The following is a 21,045-nucleotide window of genomic DNA, read 5'->3' on the forward strand; positions in this document are numbered from 1 at the left end:
CTTCATGAAATTATTTACACTCTTTAGGCATTAAAATCTTTGAATGTTCAACAGTATATTGTAATGAATTGGGTTATCTGTGTTGTGGTCGGATTTGTGTTTTTCTGAGTTGTGATGGTTCCGAGGTTCATGAATGCATCGTATGGCTAGTGAGAGGAGCAGAGGAGAACGAAGGAGAGAGCTGTTGTGCTTTGTTTTTGGCTAAAAAGACTGCTTGCTTCCTCGTCTAAGAAACACAAATCGGATGATGTCGTTTTAAGTGTTGTTATGTTAGACGTGCTACTACAGCATAGCTGATCTCATGTGGCAAAGTTGGCACACAACTTTGGGACTTATACACGTACCTTTCCCCATCGGCGATTTTAACAGGACAGCCAGAATGTTCCCAAACAGGAGACCGCAGTGTACGGGGCACCTTCGAGCGCTGGCTTGTTTGCGTATTTGTTTGGTTCTTTTTAGTGCCGCTGCCCTCCTCTCCCGCGTCCAACAGTCAATAGCACCCGTGCATAAACTTGTGCTAATAAGTGGACATATCTAAACGTATTAATACACCCACGTGTACCGTTACACCCCTAGTTCTCACCTGAAAGTGCATCCACAAACTAACAGGGGACCAAGGGCTCTGCTGGCCGACTCTAGCACCTCAAGATCTTACCAAGTTGGAATTAAATGGCGATGCTTTTTGTCTGAACCCAGCACATGGCGGATGGCCTTCTCTTGTTCAATAAACTTGTCAATCATACGCTGTCTGGAGCCCCATCTTGTGGGTGATTAGTAATTAGTTTGTGGTGTGGAAGCTCCAGTTGTTGTTGAGCATCATTAAGGGCTTTCTTCCAGCTGTTGGAGAAAGCTGCCACCACCTTCTTACAAACGCCAATGGCACGGTCTACTCTTGGATCATGCATGCTCCTCTGTGTGGGGAGGGGGAGAATCATGTAAACATCTGCTAACCAATTAAACATTGTGTTACTTGACATACTCAGGTAGGGTTGCTACACAACAGTTTAATTACTGTTCTTAATATTATCACCATCATCTTTATCATTTCTGGTAGTAGAAGGCTAGTGATAGTATCACTTAGCAGCAGTAATAGTAACACTGTTATTAGACTGCAGCAGTTCATGTAAGTGCACTCTATTTACTACTAAAGTCAACAGTTAATTTTGTTATTTGTGTCGAATTCATATCTTAATTTCTCATCAAATAAATATTTTGTGCACAATTAACAGCAAATGAAGTCTACAACAATAAATGGTAAACTGCTGCACAATAGACATGTCTACTATTACTACTCCAGCTGCCATTACTACCACTATTGTACTATTAACACGAATAATAATAATAATAGTGATGATGGGGGGGGTAGCTCACCAATCGCAATATGAACCCGGTGCCCAAAACATGGAAGCCCAGTCCAGCTGTTGATCCGGAGCGCACTGACAACGTTTGCACCTCTGTCGGTTGCCACGCATGCCGTTCGTTCTTCCTTCAGTGATTATGCGGCGAGGGTGTCTTTCAAATCAAGTGCAATGGATTGATCTGTGTGGTAGGGCTGCCACAAACGATTATTTTGCTTGTCGACTAATCACAACAGTAGTAATCGCAACTACTGTTGTGATTAGTCGACTAATCAGATAATATATAAATCGCGGCAAATCGCAGCACCAAGCTGCTGCTCTTATAATAGGCATCATTCACTTACAGCTTAAATTCTTTATGTACAAACTAATCATGAAGACAAGATGATAGTGCATTCAACTTGTATTAAACTTTGCAACTCAACCCATCATTCCTGACATGTTAATAAATAAAGGAGTGACTTAAATTGATGGCGATACTCTGGCCTTAACATTTTTAGCTGTAATTCTTTAGTGCGTTTTAAAATTGAACCAAAACTATACACTATGCAGAGTTGCACTAATACAGTGAAATTATCAATGAATACAAAAAGAAGTACTTGTCTATGTATTTCACTCTTCTTGGGCACCAAGACTTTTTTATTTTTTTATTTTATTTTTTTAACGGAAGGTATTGAAATCAGAGGAGTAAATTGGGCAAATGCTCTATGCTAAAGAAAACTAAAATAAACACTTTATCAAAAAGGTTTTGTTATTCTTTTCACTAGTATGCATAATTTAAAAGTAGTAAATTGATCCACACAATCAAAATGTGTTGTGCACCTGTAACAAAAAAGGGAAGACTTTATTTTGCACTATAGCATGGTATATTATAGGGGTGGGCGATATATCGATATTAGATCGTTAAGCGATTCAACGTGTTCACGATCTCATAAAGCTGGAAGATCGTTTACTCGTCTACATGGCACATTCTATACAGTTTAGCTCGATGGCGGCGCAAATACCCGACCAACCAATCAGAGCACGCACAGTGCACCATACGTGACACTACCTGTTTGTTTGTATACAGCGGGGAGCTATAGCGAAAAGTCACCATGAAGCAGAGTTGGTCCCGAAAAGAACCTCCGCATCCACAGTGTCGATTTGGTTTGGCTTTTCCTTGGAGGAGAAAGCTCAAACCAGTTGTTTGCAAAGTTTGCAGAATTGCAGAAATTTAACAAGAGCACTACATATGAAAAAAACAAGCAAGCAGTGTAAAGAAGTAACTGAGGCAGTGACTTATTACCTTGCTGAAGACATGATTCGCATTAAAACAGTTGAAAACAAGGTCTTTAAAAGACTCTTCAAAGTACTAGACCTGCATGTTTTTATGTTTACATTATGTTACTTTCTATGTTCGCATTGACTGCACATCTTGATAAAATTGTCACTATTCAAATTAAAACCTGTTCAGAAAGCTTAGCTGACATAAAATGTCTTTTTTTTTCTTTTAGAGTTTCATACACATTTTAAATGTTTTATTTTGTTTAACATGAGGAAAATGGTCAGAAATGTGCAAATTAGCATTAAAAAAACTATGTAAAAAAAGAATCGTGATAAAATTGTGATCATGATTTTATTTTTAAAAATCGTGATCTGATATTTTTGCCTGATCGCCCACCCCTAGTATATTACAACAAACTTAATTATGGATTTTATTATGTGAAGCCGATGAGTGGCACATATTTTGTTTTTGTGTTGAGTGCTGATATTTCCTAGTTCATGAACGCATCACTCCGTTCGCGAGCGAGAGAAAGAGAGAGAGAGCAAGCGTGCGCTTCCTGCTTCGATGTCCACCACAGGCATAAACACACAGAGTTTTGCTTGTTAATCAACGCGAGTTTACTGAATAATGGCTGCTTAATCCATAGAAGATGCTACGACGTATTAGCGTACCAAATAGGAGCGTTGCATCAAATAAACCGTAACGTGTGACAACTGTGCCTATGTCAGATATGAAATCAGGCATAAGCCATAACTTGCTTCCTCTCTTTAAATGATTGGGCAGCCCCCTCGTGCTGCCATGAAAGGCAGGTTTGCATTGTATTGAGTATATTTGGTGAACTGTGCCGTCACTTTTTGACTCTGTTGCCAACACGAATTGGCCCTTACAATGTAAGGCTTACACTACTTTACCCACAATGCTTCTGTTTGCATCACCCGGATTACCACCGCTGCGCATGTGCGTTGCAGATAGGAAAACAGGAAAATTAATTGTCGACGATTTTGATCATCGTTGTCGTCGTGATTAGTCGACTAATCATGGCAGCCCTACTGTGTGGTCCTGTGGAAAGTAGGACGTCTGCAAGCAATAGCTGCTTAGTAGCCAGGATTCGTCGATAAAATGTACCGTCAGAGATAGGTAGGGCTCGGAGGTCCTGCTCGACCACAAATCGGTGGTCGAGGAAAAGTGTGACACACTTTGCAGTTTCTCCGTGAGTCTTTTGCGAGTTGATTCGTAAAAGCATGGTAGAGAAGTTCGTCCAAAATATTTGCGACTTGGGACTTTCCATCTGGGATCAAGGACGTTAATAAGTTCTCAGAAGCCTTTTCTCTCCACCAAGTGAATCGCCATCATTTCCGTAGCGATGAAATTAGTGATGGTGTTCGTAATGTCCTGCCACCCTTTACTGTCTTTGTCATAAGGTACGCGTTTGCTAAATGCCTCGGTGAGTGTTTTCTGACTTTGGTGTGCAGATTTACTCATCCTTTCTTGAGCGGTGTCCATGCTTCTGGTATCACGAAGCTTTCCATATTCCTCATATTGCTTCTTATGGGTCGTTCGCAAGTGGTGAAATAGATTTGTTGTGGAGCTGCTCTTCACTGTGACTTACAGATAACATTATTTTGACCGACATTAGTCTTTTCAAATCCAAACCACTTCCATGCAAGTGACGTGGACCCACGTCTTGCTATTAAATCTTTTCCTGAGACGGTAGACTCCTCTATGTGAAAACAATGAGGTCTCCTCCAAGTGAAACGTGTGATGTTGTGCTGGCTTCGCACTTGAGTCACTTGACTGAACCCTGTCCGCTGATTCACCGAATGAGGGCTTTCAAGCAACCCCTCCTCATTATACCCGTTCGGCTGTTTACTTTGCAGACGGTATGAATACTCGATAATGTAAAATAAGACATCGTCAAAGCAGCGTTCACAATGATATCGATGCCGATATATATCGCCCACCTCTAGTTGCAAACAGTTTTTGTTGTCTCAAAAATTTTTTGAAAATGTTCAAGAAACAGAGACAAAGAAAAACTGTTTGCAACTTTTTAGGAACCCTGACGAAAAAACAACATTCCATACTTGCGGCTCAGTGTGATACGTGCATAAATGCATTCATGAAAAGGACTGATTGGGCTGAACATTAATTAGCACATATTAATCGGTCTGTATGTAAAACTGATGTCAGCAATAAAATTCACCCCCCTGAAAAATTTAGTAGTGATTAAATATGTTTTTATGACTACATTTAGCACATCTTTAATGACGCTGATTATTTATTGGTGTGGGCTTTTGTCATATGCACAGCTCTACTCATGTCCACTAAAGCCTGTGAAAATAAAAAGGCAATCGTCACAATATTTTGCATTTTATTGACATTAAACGTGAACTCCTATGCGGAAAAGCCATTATCACTTCCACAAAATTGAAAATATTTTGCGGATCGTTTTCATATTTTTACAGGTTCAAGCGAACAATAGTAGACAACACAACAGACAACACACTGTAAACAACACTTACATTGTATTAACATTGAATGAAGGCTAATGTACAGCCGCGGCCAAGAGTTTTGAGAATGATAGAAATATTCATTTTCACAGAGTCTACTGTCTCATTTCTTATGTGGCAATTTTCATGTACTCTGGGGCATATCTGTTTTTCACAGGGCAGCGACGATGTGTACTTTTATAACAGATCATAAAATAGCTTGACGATCATTGACGTGATACAAAGGGGATCACATTAGTGTTAGCATTTAGCTTCATTGCGTGACCGATCACCACAGGCAAAAGCCATCGATTGCTGCAAAGAGTTTTGCAATGGGCCGGAGTCTGGGCCTGTCTGGGCCTGTACAGGGCAGTCGTGTTTGGTCACAGAATGTCAAAATACCACATTTGTTGTAAATTCCTTGGAATAAAGCCGTGCTTTACTGCTTTCCCTAGCAAATTCAGACAATACATTCTTTCTCTGACAAACAAAAGACTTGGAAAATGGTGGAAATTTGCACTCATTCCAATGTTTTATATAAACCCTAATTTCCCAAACATAACGCAGCATAACCTTTTTTATCCCTCTATTTTTTCCTTTATTTACCGGTACCTTTCCTCTGTATTTGTTCATCTATATCTTGAATGGTTGCCCTATTTGTATTGATTGTTATACAAAGTACTTGACAATATTTGATGAATTCTCAATTCAACTTTATTTATGGAGCACTTTAAAAACAGCCATTGCTGCATACAAAGTGCTGTTCATGGAGTAAAATTCAGTAGATATTCCTACATGTTACTTGAACCACTTTTATATTAAATTTCATTGCACTGTATTCCTTGAAAAGAAGTTGTACTACAATAGTATTTTTATTGGGACTTTTTCTGGCCACTGAATATATGAGTATCTTTTTGTTTTTTAAAATGCATTTTTTTTAGTGTGTTTTACGCAAAATATCAATTTCATGAAGAAGTGGGGGAAAAAAGATAATAGAAAAGTGCCATTAATTTCATGTAATTTTAAGGAAAAAAGCTACATTCGGATGTACAAGGAACCAAAAAGGTTATTTTATTCATTATATATTTTATTGTATTATATTATGTTATTTTTAAGTAACCAACAGGTTAATCAGTAATTAGCATTTTTCCTGCCAAATATTGGCATCAGCCTAAAAATATCCATAGGGGTTGTGTTCTAGTTATTTGAAAAAAATGTTGTACAAGAAAACAAAGCTAATTCACTTAACATTTTGACCTTGTACATAAAGTTCATCATCACATCCATCCATCCATGCATGCATGCATGCATACATGCATACAGCACAAAACCTCAAATGCTCAGCTGAACAAAAAGGCCACTAGGCTAAATTGTCTTCTTTGAAACTTTATTGAACATTACAATAAATGGTCCAGGGCTGCAACTAACGATTATTTAAATAATAAATTAATCTGTCGATTTATCTATGAATTGGATAAACAAAAGTTCACTCTGTCCCCAATATTTCTAACTTGTCTTCTTATTGGCAGATTTAATCACGCCACCTCCAGTTCATAGTTCACGTAGTCTGCTCTCTAGCTGTTATGAAATGCGCCATATAAATAAAATTGTATTGTATTGTATTGTAAAGCGCCTGCAGAGGGAAGCAAAACATCATAAATACAAGTCAGCACTAACAAGCTCTGACAATTACCTATCATTTGACATGTTTATTGTAACCGACATAAACATAAGATAAATCCTAAAAGCTATTAAAATGCATGAATCATTTAAACGGTTAAAATCTAATGTCTTGTCAAATAAATAATTAAATAGTATCACAAAAAGACAATTTGACTGTTAAGTCCTTGCTAGTTGAGAAAGGTACCTTATCCAAACAGCTAAACATTCACAAATAAACTCCACTGACTCCAGGTGTGCAGCGAAGTTGCCTGTTTATATTGTGAAACTGCACAAGAAACAGAAAATACAATCTATGCGTTACATACACATGTATTTTCATAGACATGAACAAGATGATCCAATAATGTTCATCTTGTCTTTGTATTCGTTAAACGAGTTTCAAGTTTCTTTTGTTTTGACAATGACAATGATCTTATTTTTTGTGAAGAGAACACTCTCTTACCGTGCTGACAGTTTCGGCTGTCACTGCAGCCTTCCTCGGAGCTGTCACTGCTTCCACGTGACGTGTCCGGAGCAAAATAATACAATACAATACAATTTTATTTATATAGCGCATTTGTGGGGGGTTGGAGCACAACCTTGATCGGGTCGGGGAGCCTTATTCTGAAGATTCCCCCAACCTGATCAGCTGTTTTAGACACGTCACGTGGAATTAGAGACAGCTCCAAGGGTAAGGACAGCCGAAACTGTCAGCACGGTAAGAGAGTTTTCTCTTAACAAAATAATAGGAAGATCATTGTCATTGTCAAAACAAAAGAAACTTGAAACTCATGAACAAGATGAGCCTATGCTAATGATTAGCGATCATGATTAGCATTAGCGATAGCGATTAGTATGTTCAGTCAACAACGCAGTGCAATTATCCACAATTCAGCTCCTATATAAATGTTTCATGCTCATTACCGGTACACACAATTGTCTAAGTTACTTACAGACGATGGTTGAATAAGAACAAACCACAAACAGGCAGTTGCCTGCCTCTGGCTGGGGTATTGCATCATGCAGCCACACACGAAAGAAGCCGAGCACAGAGGAGACGAAGACATAATTACAACCGAATACATAAATACTTTTGGAGACGTGAAAACATTCTACATGGTCGGGGATAAATAAGACTTATTCAATCGATCTCCAACCGTTTTGGTGAGTTTAAAGTTATCTTATCGTAACATTCTTGTATGCTACATATGTGACTGTTAGCTAAATGTTACCATCGTAGCTCGGTGGAAATGATGTGTACTAAGCACACAATTTCCTCCAAAAATGCGACTTATACTCCAGTCCGACTTATATATGTTTTTTCAACTTTATTATGCATTTTATGGCTGGTGTGACTTGTACTCCGGAAAATACGGTACTAGTTTGGTTCTTGACATGTCAGAAAAAAGGGAAAAAATGTTAAGTTTTTCCAAAGTAAAAGCAAGTGTTTTATTTTGATTCAACACCAAGATAATAATTCTACTTACTACAAGGTCTGCCACAAACGATTATTTTGGTAGTTGACTAATCACCAACAGTAGTCGTGATTAGTCGACTAATCGGATCATATGTAAATTGCGGCGCATCGCACCAGCAAGCAGCTGCTCTTGTATAACTATAATTAGTTTACAGCTTGATTTCTTTTATGTATGTACAAATTAATAAGATGATACAACATTCAACTTTGATTAAACTTTGCAACTTGTACCAGCAGTTCTGAGATGTTCAATCATAAATGATGGTGCAGCTTGAACTGAAGTCAATATTGTGGCCTTAAAGGTTTTGGCTGCAATTGTTTAGTGCATTTTAAAATGAAACCAAAACTATACACTAGTACACACAGAGTTGCACAAATCATATGAAACTATCTATAAATACAAAAAGAAATACTTGTAAACAAATTTCACTCTTCTTTGGAACCAAGCATTTTAATAAATATAGAAGGTAGTGAAATCAGGAGTAAATTAGGAAAAAGCACTGTGCTAAAGAAAACTAAAATAAACACTTGTACTGTATTGGTTTTTAATTTTGTTTTCATTTAACCTTTATCCCAAACGTTTTGTTTTTCTTCACTAATATGGGTAATTTAATAGTAGTAATTTGGTCTGCACAATCAATGCAACAGGGGAAAAAAATCTTAAACTATTAGGAGGAACATATATTTTTTATTATTTTTTGTTTGTACTATAATATAGTATATTGTAACAAACTTAATTGTGTTTTATTGTTATGTGACGCCATTGAGGGCTTGTTTCAAATATGTCATGTTTTGTTACATTGAGTACTGGAATTTCCCAGTTCGTGAACGCATCACTCATTTCGCGAGAGATTTTTCTGCTTCAATGTCAAACATGGCCTACGCACAGAGTTTTGGTTGTTAAAAACGTGAGTTCGCTGACTAATACCTCCTTAATCCATTACACGCTACAATATGTTAGCATAGCAAAAAGAATATTGTGTCCTTTGCAAACACACACCGTAACCGGTGTGTGTGTGCTAATACAGCTAGCTTTCAGACATGACTGAACGTGTCAGAAATGAAAAAAAAAAAGCATCAGCCACTGCTTCAGCTGCAGAAAAGCCCGCACTGGTTGATAAAACGGGGACCCGAAGTACGATGTAAAAGTACTTCTGGTTCAAACTGAATGACAATGGCAAGCCACTGAACACAGAAGCACCGCAGTGCAGGCGGTATGTACTACAAAGTCTGCCTCACGAAGGGAGACAACATGTCAAATTTGTCGAAACATTTGAAGGACAACCATGCAAATTTGTTCAAACATTTGAAGGACAACCATGCAAATTTGTTCCGTGACTTTTGTTAAGAACGACAGGTGATAATGTTCACCAGTTCACTACACTATAATGTCAATGAAATTAGTATAAAGCTCCTCTCTGCCCAGTCGTAAACTTTCAGTAGCCAACATTAGGGATAGACCGATAATCGACACCGATGTTTGGCTTTTTGACGAATATTGGCATCTGCCTATTTTAAAACTCTGCTGGTCGCTAATAAATCAATTTAAAACAGTGGAAATTCGGGATGTTCCGATCAGGTTTTATGACACCGATACCGATCATGCATGAGTGAGATCGGCCGATACCAATTCCGATCACATGGAATACCTGGGTATTTTTCCCGTTTATTTATGGTGACTGCTATTATTCAATATTATCTGGAAAAAAACAGCCATATTATTACCGTAATTTTGACAAAAATCTATATATATTTTCAAAAGCATGAAGAAATACAAAACTGTTGCTGGCACAATACAACTATACTCGGGCACAAAGATAATTGAAAAACCAGCTTTTAGTAACACAGTTTTTAACAGATCAAAAGAATCATCAGTCTCAAAATACTTAATTATGCAAAAAGTCAAATAAATAACATGCCACCTAAACATTGCATGGTTTAGAATATAATCAAAGTAGAAAAAATAGTCACATGCAGGCTTCACTCGAATAAACTATTCAATGAGTTCCTAAATTGAAACGACTCAGGAACTTGGTTTCTTGTCTTGTGCATAGACAAACTATCTTGTGCATTTGTCAACGAGAAAAAAGTAACGCATCATGCATAAGATGCAGCATGCGTGCCATCCAGCGCAAACTCGTAATCGGCCGTTCATGATCGATGCCCGATCGATTGGAGCATCCCAATAATGAGTCTCAATTTATTTTTCTAGTTATGTCCATTAATTATTTCATGTATAGTTTCAAAACACAAACCCTTTGATAATAAGAACAAGTAAAATAAAGCAAAGATATTCAAATTAAAATGATCATGTTAATTAAAATACTGTACCTTCTCCTTCCACCAACAACAGAAGTCTAGTGCTACTGGCTCAGAAAGGGTGACACCACCCACTCAGAAGCAACATACTCTCCAAGATGTCTTTCAACAGCATATGAAGTACCTAAAGGACAGCAAAGATGCTAAAAGGCTCAACAGGGCAGTTGCAGAGTTTATCTGTATGGATCAAGTGCCAATATATTCAGCAGAGAAAGCTATTAGTTATTGTTCCCAAAGTCTGTTTTAAAATAAAGGAAAATATTGACATTTGAGTGTTTAACCTGTTTGCAAAAAGTATCAAAATACATATTGATATCAGTATCAAAACAGAAATTTGGTATCGTGACAACCCTACTACAGACTACAAAAAAACAGAATATTTGGGAGATTTGGAATATTTCAAGTGGAAGTAGGTCACAAAACAATTGTTTTTCATAAATTATTATCAATTCATTTTATAATCGATTAATTGTTGATCAATCGTTACAGCTCTAAATACTACAAATAAATCAACATAACCATTTACTGGTCATGCTGAATCATTGGTATATTTTTTAAACCTAAAACCTGATGCTGTTTTTATTGTTAGTGTAAAACCACCTTAAGGGAATCTTCCTTTCCAGGTGATCATGGCGGACCTAGGTATCAAAATGGAGGATCGGGTGCTGTTGGTTTGGGCTCAGCCGTCATCACCTACCACCTTAAAACAGTTTGCAGAGGATCTTCGTGTCATTGTTGGTGCAAATGGCAAAGTTTCAGTGGAAAACAAGGAAATGTTCTTGCTATGTGAGTATAACCTACAGTACGACTCTTCCTTTTTCTGATTGTCATGTCACTAACAAGTTGAACACTTACCTTTTTCTCCTTAGCCTCCTATGCTGAATCCTCATTTGACTGGGTGCTCTCTTGCCTCCTGTTGGACAGCTTTTCTATTCACAGTTCAGAGACTCTGGCAGAGATGGCCAGAGTACTGAGACCTGGTGGGAAGGTAGTTCTGGATGAACCAGTTACAGGTCAGATGCATTTCTCATTGTCTGTATATGGAAGTAATTATTTTTTCCTCTGCTGAATTTCTATCTTAGCTCACTTCCAAAGAAATTTTCAGTATTGCATGTTTGTTTGTTTATTGATTAATAGTACGATATATGTAAAAAATACAAAAAAACAACAACACTCAATTAGGGCTGTTCGATTTTGCCTAATAAGAAAATCCCGATTATTTTCTCTCAAACCTGATTTTACGATTACGATTTATTTTTAAAATAAAAAAATAATGAAAAATGAAGTATTTTGAATGTCTTTTATTTAAACTTAATTTTTCTTTCTTTTAACTCAAAATGCCAGTCAATTTAACTGATTACACACAGAACAATCCATTGGGATTAACAGCATTTTATTTACACAATATATTTCAGATCTGTTCTGAAATCTAAACCAATAATGAAAGGAGAAAGTGCATATACCATCTGAAATGACCATCTGACGATATCTTTTTTTCTCTCGCTGGGTGACACCTTGTCAAACGTCACATATCAAATACATTTTTTCTCATTCTGATTGCTGTAATTAACACCCTTTTCTCATTCTGATTGCTCTAGTAGTTGGCAGTGGTACACCAGTACTTACTGCACCTCAAAATGCCATTATGTAAGTCATATCATTATGGACATTTAGATGACGTAAACATTCCCAAAAATCAATCTAGGTCTAGACATAATTTTTAGTTTTTCATTGTTAAATATTGCCTTAGAATATCGTTATGTTGTGCAGAAGAAGCAATTTAAAATATAAACAAGAGTTATTCTTCACAAATGCTGTCCATCCATTATTGTTCTGTGAAGCAAGTGCCAAAAAGAAAATATTTTTTGTAGAACATCGTCAAATTATCATTATCAAGTTTTTTGAAAAAATATCAAGATTAGTAATTGGTGATATGGCAAAAATATAATCCAAAAATATCATATCACTATTTTTTTTAAATAAAATCACAATCATGATTTTATCATGATTCTTTTTTTACATTGTTTTTTTTTAGACTAATTTGCACATTTTTGGCCATTTCCTCATAAAACATATTTAAAATTTATATAAAACTCAAAAAGAAAAATGACATTTTAAGCCAGCTAAGATTTCTGAACAGGTTTTAATTTGAATGATGACAATTTTCATCAAAATGTGCAGTGAATGTAAACATTAGGGATGGGACGAGACAAAAATCCCATGAGACGAGATGTCTCACGAGATTGAGTCCGAGAGAACGAGACGAGACGAGATTTTTGCTAAATTTCGAATATAAAAAAAATACCTAATGTAATTTTTTCAGTTTTCAAAATGTTTTTTATCGAACAGACTGCAAGAAAATTCATAATCTAGCTCTAAAGTGCAAATGCAAGCAGGAGTCACTTTCGTTCCATGCTCTCAAATATTGGTGCAATAACAGCTAAAGCTGAGATCTTTCCTCTTACTGAATACTTTGACAAAATCCAACTGTGCTCGTGGTCACTAACTCAATTGTATATAGTGTTTTATGGTAATTTATTGGCTTTATTTATATTTTATTTGTTTTATTTGTTAATATTTATTGATATATTTATTAATAGATGTAACACTGCCTCTTATTGTTTTTTTATTTATTGTATTGTTTTTAAAGTGTAGGACTCCAAAACCATCAAAAGAAAATAGATCTCGTGCTGTGCAGGGACGAGAAATCTTGTGGCGTTCTAATCCCGCGAGATCTCGTAAACATAAAAGGTAACATAACGTAAACATATAAACAAAGCTCGTAACGCGGGTGTAGTACTTTGAACAGTCTTTTACACCCCTCGTTTTCCACACTTTTAATGGGAATCATATCTTCAGCAAGGTAATAAGTCACTGCCTCAGTTACTTCTTTACACCGCTTGCTTGTTTTTTCATATGGAGTGTGCTTGTTAAATGACTGTGTTACCGTGGGCTGTGTTAGCTTGGAGCTCGCGGCTGCCTCTGGCTACCATATGTCTGATCTCGGTTTGCTTTGGCTGTTGGCGTAGTTTTTTGGGTGCTGTCTCCGTAAGTGATTAAACACTTTTGTGATGTTGCCATCTGACGTCCGAACCGAGTCTCTGCAAACTTTGCAAATAACTGGTTTGTGCTTTCTCATCCGAGGACAAGCCAAACCAAATCGACACTGTGGATGTGGAGGTTCTTTTCGGGTCCAACTCTGCTTCGTTGTGACTTTCCGCTATAGCTTTCCGCTACACAAACAAACAGGGAGGCGGGGAGTGTCACTTACGGTGCACTGTGTGTGCTGTGATTGGTTGGTCGGGTATGAGTCAGCGGCTTTGAGCCGCCAAAGAGCTAAACTGTATAGAGTGTGCCCTGTAGATGATCAAACGATCTTTCGGCTTTATGAGATTGTCAACACGTTAAACCCCTAATCGATCTAATATCGTCATATCGCCCAGCCCTAATCAAGATATAGTTTTTCAGCCCATATCGCTCACCCCCTAGTAGTGTATATATCCATCAATTATCCAAACCGCTTATCCTTACATATTTTTCAAATTTGTTTTTTATTGAGTGAAATTAGTATTTAATGGGCTGGTGCCCAATGAGCACACAGCTGTGCACAATAAAACAATGGACTCTATACAATAACTTTTCGTTTTAAAACGATTATGGAAAAAATAATTATCCCTATTGTTTTGATTGATATTCATATCACAATTATTTAAAATGATTATTCATTGATTTCAAAACTTTGTATTTATTCAACCACTAAAACTCTACCTTTCAAAACTACCATCACATGCCTAGTCATCTCTGGACATTGAACACTGTATTCTTGAACACTCGAGAACCCCTTAACTCACAGGTGTAAAGCTCTGGTCCTGGAGGGCCGCTTTTCTGCATGTTTTCCAATTGTCCCTGCTGTAACACACCTGTTTCAAATGATCAGGATAGTATCAGTCTCCTTCAGAGCTTGCTGATGAGCTGATCATTTGAATCAGGTATGGTGCAGCAAGGAGGGATGGAAAGCATGCAGGAAAATGGCCCTTGAGGACACGAGTTTGACACTTATTCCTTAACTCATTCACTGCCAGGCATTTTCAGACCCTCTTTTACCCTAATGTAGGGGTGGGCGATATGACGATATTAGATCGTTAAGCGGTTTAACGTGTTCACGATCTCATAAAGCGAAAGATCGTTTGATCGTCTACATGGCACATTCTAAACAGTTTAGCTCGATGGCGGCGCAAAGCCGCTGACGCGTATACCCAACCAACCAATCACAGCACGCACAGTGCACCGTACGTGACACTCCCCGCCTCCCTGTTTGTTTGTATACAGCGCGGAGCTATAGCGGAAAGTCACCACAAAGCAGAGTTGGTCCCGAAAAGAAACTCCACATCCACAGTGTTGATTTGGTTTGGCTTTTCCTCAGAGGAGAAAGCGCAAACCAGTTGTTTGCAAAGTTTGCAGGGACTCTGTTCAGACATCAGCGCCGACAGCCAAAGCAAACGGAGATCCCACCATTGGCAGCTGGAGGCAGCCGCTAGCTCCAAGCTTACGCAACTCACGGTAACACAGCCATTTAACAAGAGCACTCCATATTAGGCCTACACGATGTGTCGTTTGAACATCGCGATTGCAATGTGCGCATGCGTGATAGTCACATCGTAGGACGTGCGAACTTTTTTTTTTTTACTATGTGCTCTTACACAGCCTGTCTCGCTCACCCCCTCCCTCCTGCCAATCAGTCACTGGCCCCTCCCCCCCCACTCTCACAGCCACTGCTGTCTGCTCTGAAAACAGCAGCAGTGGATTTAGTCCCCAAAAGAAAGTCAACATCCAAAATATGAAAGTATTTCGGCTATAAAAAGGACGATTCAGAACAACAAAACATCCTTTGCCAACAGTGTCTCACCGTTGTTGCTGCAATCGCCATCACAAGCCCCTGTATGAGCAGACCTGAGGTGAAATTTCATCTTCTCCAAAAACAATTAGAGACGCCTTCGCCAGCATAACTCCTTATGATAAGAAGTCCAAACAGCACAGACAAATCACGGATGCAATATGTTTTACAGACCGTTTTAGTTATTGTTATATTTTTGTGAACTCGGGACTAATGCACCTGCTCTTTAATTTCTAATATTTTTGTTGAAATATGTTTATACAACTTTGCTGCAGTTTCACAAAGATTTTTTATTTATTTTAATGTTAGATTTTTGTAAACAATTCAGGCGCTAGTACACCTGCTTTTTAAATTTTTAATATTTTATAGTTTAGTTTCAAGATGTTTATAACTCTGCTGCTGCATTAGAGGTTTTTTATTTTCTTCTATTTTTTTAAATGACTCAAGGGTCTAGTGCATCTGCTCTTTTTATTTTTTTGTTTAAAATATGTTTAATATTTTGCTGCTGTTTACAATGAAGTATGAAATACAATGTTAAATAATCTATTATAGTACAGAGACATGAACTCTGTGATCCCTTTTGTATCAGCAATCATCATTCTCAGATGAGCCCCCTTAGTCTGGATTAAACGCTATTATATGAGGACAATGATTTCATGGTGAGTTAACCAAATTTTTCCCAAACAAATCTATTCAAGTCATCTGGAGAAAATTCTTCTATTTTTAATATCGCAATATATATTGCAACCCCCCCAAAAATCGCAATGTAATTTTTTTCCAATAACGTGTAGCCCTAGTCCATATGAAAAAACAAGCAAGCAATGTAAAGAAGTAACTGAGGCAGTGACTTATTACCTTGCTGAAGACATGATTGATTACCATTGAAACAGTGGAAAACAAGGGCTTTAAAAGACTTCAAAGCACTAGACCTGCGTTATGAGCTGTGTTTTGATGTTTACATTATGTTACCTTTTATGTTTACATTCACTGCACATTTTGATAAAAATTGTCACTATTCAAATTAAAACCTGTTCAGAAAGCTTAGCTGACTTAAAATGTCATTTTTTCTTTTAGTTTTATGGTTATTTTAAATGTTTTATATGTTTAACATGAGGAAAATGGTCATAAATGTGCAAATTGTGCAAAATGTAAAAAAAGAATCATGATAAAATCATGATTGTGATTTTTTTTTTTTTTTTTTTTTTAATCATGATCTGATATTTTTGCCAGATAGACCACCCCTACCCTAACGTTTGAAAAAAAAAAGAGAAAAAAAAAAAATACATTTCTGGGACTGAATCTCTGGAATGTGAAAAGACATATTCATATGTCTTTGGCAGTGAATGAGTTACTGATCCGTTGTTTCACAGTACATCAGGTCTGTGTGTACTTAGACTTGGACGCCTTACATTTTGAGACACTCAGCCTTGTTCATAGAGAACTCTGAAAAACAACCACAGCTTTAACAAAGTGCTGTACATAAAGTTTGATCATAAATTGAATAGAAAGCCTTTATTGTTACCGTATAGTGGGTATTAGTGTTGCATCAAGTACCGGTGACGTTACTGTATCATGAATTTTAGGTGGCAAAAACTTTGGCTGAGGCTCCAACTGCGCCAAGTTTGGATTACCCAGGGCCTCCACGTGGTGTCTGCATTGCCCACATTTTCTGCAACGTGCAACTACAAAAATGTGTTACCTTCTTGAACGGTCCGAGTGGAAAAACATGGCGGATGCTTGTAATTGAATGTTTGTCTTTTTTTTCGTAAATAGCCTTTGTGGTTCATCTATAAAACGCGGATCTTAAGTAAACATTGATGTCTCTCGTGTTCCGCGCAAGACACGGGGGTGCATTCAAAAACCGCTTACACAACAGGACAAATATCAAGATAATGTATACTTTTCTAACAGAAGAAAAATGATTTGGGTTAAAAAAAAAACTTTGGCGTTCTGCTTAATTACAATCCTTCGTCCGTCTAGGTTGATGTATTATCTCATATATTCTGTAAAGTGCTTTTTTAGACCTGGAGCTGTTGTGAAAGCGTTATTTAAATAAAGTTGAGTCGAGTAGCCACTTGTACAATCCATCATCAAATCGCTGGTCTTCGAATATTAGTGGTTGGGATGTCAAACGTTAAATTTTCTCCGAGAGTATATACTGGCTAAAGGCTCAAATAATAAACAACAAATCCTTTGGCACCCTAGTACTATTATAATTACCGTATTTTCCAGACTATAAATCACGTTTTTTTCGTAATTTGGCCGTGGGTGCAACTAACTCTGGAGCGACTTTTGTGTGAAATTATTAACACATTATTACCGTCATGGCTTGTTAGTGCTGACTTGTATTTATGATGTTTAGTCTCCCTCTGCAGTCGCTTTAGCATAATTCACTCTGTCTCCAATATTTCTAACTTGTCTTCTTATTCGCAGATTTAATCGCGCCACCTCCAGTTCATAGTTCACGTAGTCTGCTTTCTAGCTGTTATGAAATGTGCTATATAAATAAAATTGTGTTGTATTGTATTGTATTGTGTTGTAAAGCGCCTGCAGAGGGAGACAAAACATCAAAAATACAAGTAGCACGAACAAGCCATCACAATTACCTATCATTTGACATGTTTATTGTAACCAACATAAACTTAAGATAAATCCTAAAAGCTATTAAAATGCATGAATCATTTAAACGGTTAAAATCTAATGTCTTGTTAAATAAGTAATTAAAATAGTATGATAAAAAGACAATTTGACTGTTAAGGCCTTGCTAGTTGAGGAAGCTAGCTTATCCAAACAGCTAAACATTCACAAACAAACTCCACTGACTCCAGGTGTGCAGCGAAGTTGCCTGTTTACATTGTGAAACTGCATAAGAAACAGAAAATACAATCAATCTGTGCATTACATACACATGTATATTCCTAGACATGAACAAGATGATCCAATAATGTTCATCTTGTCTTCGTATTCGTTAAACGAGTTTCAAGTTTCTTTTGTTTTGAGAATGACAATGATCTTATTTTTTGTGAAGAGAACACTCTCTTACCGTGCTGACAGTTTCGGCTGTCACTGCAGCCTTCCTCGGAGCTGTCACTGCTTCCACGTGACGTCAGTTTCGGCTGTCACTGCAGCCTTCCTCGGAGCTGTCACTGCTTCCACGTGACGTGTCCGGAGCAAAATAATACAATATAATACAATACAATACAATTTTATTTATATAGCGCATTTGCGGGGGGTTGGAGCGCACCCTTGATCGGGTCGGGGAGCCTTATTTTGAAGATTACCTTGACCCAGTCAGCTGTTTTAGATATGTCACGTGGAAGCAGTGACAGCTCAGAGGAAGGCTGCAGTGACAGCCAAAACTGTCAGCGCGGTAAGAGAGTTTTTCTCTTCACAAAAAATAGGAAGATCATTGTCATTGTCGAAACAAAAGAAACTTGAAACTCATGAACAAGATGAGCCTATGCTAACAATTAGCGATCGCAATTAGCATTAGCGATAGCTATTAGTATGTTCAGTCAACAACGAACAATCATCCACACTTCAGTCCATAAATGTTGCATGCTCATTACATACGATTGTCTAAGTTACTTACAGACGATGGTTGAACAAGAATGAACCACTAACAGGCAGACATGCTAACGATTAGCAACCGCGATAGCGATTAGTATGTTCAGTCAACAACACATAAAATCATCCAAAATCAGCTCCTATATAAATGTTGCATGCTCATTACACACAATTGTCTAAGTTACTTACAGATGATGGTTGAACAAGAACGAACCACAAACAGGCAGTTGCCTGCCTCTGGCTCGGGTATTGCATCATGCAGCCACACACGTAAGAAGCCAAGCACAGAGGAGACAAATACATAATTACGACCGAATACATAAATACTTTTGGAGTCGTGGAAACATTCTACATGGTCGGGGATAAATAAAACACTTATTTAATGAATCTACAACCATTTTGGTGAGTTTAAAGTTATCTTATCGTAACATTCTTGTATGCTACATGTGTGACTGTTAGCTAAATGTTACCATCGTAGCTCATGGAAATGATGTGTACTAAGCGCACAATTTCCTCCAAAAATGTGACTTAAACTGCAGTGCGACTATTTTTTTTTTTCCACTTTATTATGCATTTTATAGCTGGTGCAACTTGTACGGCGGAGCGACTTGTAGTCCGGAAAATACGGTATATAATAAATTATGGTTATGAAAGATAAAACACAACCAATAATAGATGCGTAAGTCTTTATGTATATACTGTATTTATGTATGTATTTGGCTGTCTGTTGATCTTTTAACGATAGTTAACTGATTCACTGCCAGACATTTTCAGACCCCCTTTTACCCTAATGTATGAAAAAAAAAAATTGAAAAAAAAATGTAAATAAATTCCTGGGATTGAATGGCTGGACTGTGAAAAGACAAGTAAATTCATCAATGGCAGTGAATGAGTAAATCGCATGGTTTCCGTAGTTGCAGTATGTCACAATTAAGCACACATTTTATTGCTGTTCTAAATGTAGTAAGTTTTTAATACTCTCATTTAGTGTTTCCGAACGTTTTTTCCATCACGACCCAGTTCATACAAAAAAAATTGGAAAATTTGGAAAATATGGCCACAGACTGGTGGTTGGGGACCATGCAAATACATTTGTGTGTTTTAGTTCATTGATACAGTCATTTTACAATAATTTTTTGAATGAAAGATATAGATTACTCTACAGTTATGGGCTGTTAGCCACTGCACGAGGAATCAGATGGTGCTGTAAGCAGACCAATCTGTTCTCTGCAGCCAGGGCTACTCGCATGGCAGGCAAAGAGAGAAGCACGCTGCAGCCAACTAAAATTAAACCAGTTTTGAAATGATCGGTCGTCAACAAAAAAAGGCTGATGCCGATAATCGCCCAAATTCCAAATATCGGCCAGATATCGGTACTCGCACATCTCTAGTTGACAATAAATGTTAAAAAGAAAAAAAAAGACAATTACCCCACTTCTCACATGGATTCACTTCCTTTTATGCGTGTGATCAGTTTCACATTCACAATGTATTCAGACTCTCCTTTTGTTTCAGGAGTTGACGCACAGAGTGTGAGGACTGCTGAGAAGCTGATATCGGCTCTCAAGTTATCAGGCTTGATGTCAGTGACAGAGGTGGGGAGCGTTAGATGGAGATGACAGTAACTACCCAATATGATGTGTCGGGCTATGCCATATGGACAACCATAACTACATTTGCTAGCATATCACGTGTAGTATGTGTAGGAAACTTTCGGAAATAGTATGTCAAAAGATTGCGGCTGAATTTGTTGTCACTACAAATGTAAATGGGACAACATGAATCTAATCAAAATCCGAATTTCAGTCCGAAAAATCGTAATTCAATCTTGTTCTGAAATAGTTCAGCCCTAATTAGAATTTGAATTTTTATTTATAATCAGTGGAATAATTGCTGTTCTCGTTTCGAATCTCGTTTCTCCCTCAGATTAGTAACACACAACTGAGTTCAGAGGCCTTGAACTCTCTCCAGACAGCTACTGGTTACCGTGGAAACACGCCATCAAGAGTGCGCTTATC

The 21,045-nt window shown here is 37.5% G+C and overlaps 1 protein-coding gene across 2 annotated transcripts in view; it reads left to right on the forward strand.

Annotated features, from left to right (window-relative positions):
- Positions 1-21,045, forward strand: part of ciapin1 (cytokine induced apoptosis inhibitor 1) — a 49,454-nt gene that overhangs the window by 8,821 nt on the left and 19,588 nt on the right. For both annotated transcript variants that reach the window (XM_086027421.1, XM_086027420.1), the window contains exons 2-5: positions 11,190-11,352; positions 11,436-11,579; positions 20,543-20,622; positions 20,954-21,045. The exon at positions 20,954-21,045 is cut by the window's right edge and continues 77 nt beyond it. In XM_086027421.1, coding sequence (XP_085883547.1) covers positions 11,196-11,352; positions 11,436-11,579; positions 20,543-20,622; positions 20,954-21,045 — 473 coding nt within the window. In that variant the 5' untranslated portion in view covers positions 11,190-11,195. The remainder of the gene's footprint in view (positions 1-11,189; positions 11,353-11,435; positions 11,580-20,542; positions 20,623-20,953) is intronic.

The sequence above is a fragment of the Filicampus tigris genome, chromosome 4 (genome assembly GCF_054856515.1).
Source record: "Filicampus tigris isolate MCC_2025a chromosome 4, RoL_Ftig_1.0, whole genome shotgun sequence".
NCBI classification, from domain to species: Eukaryota; Metazoa; Chordata; class Actinopteri; order Syngnathiformes; family Syngnathidae; genus Filicampus; species Filicampus tigris.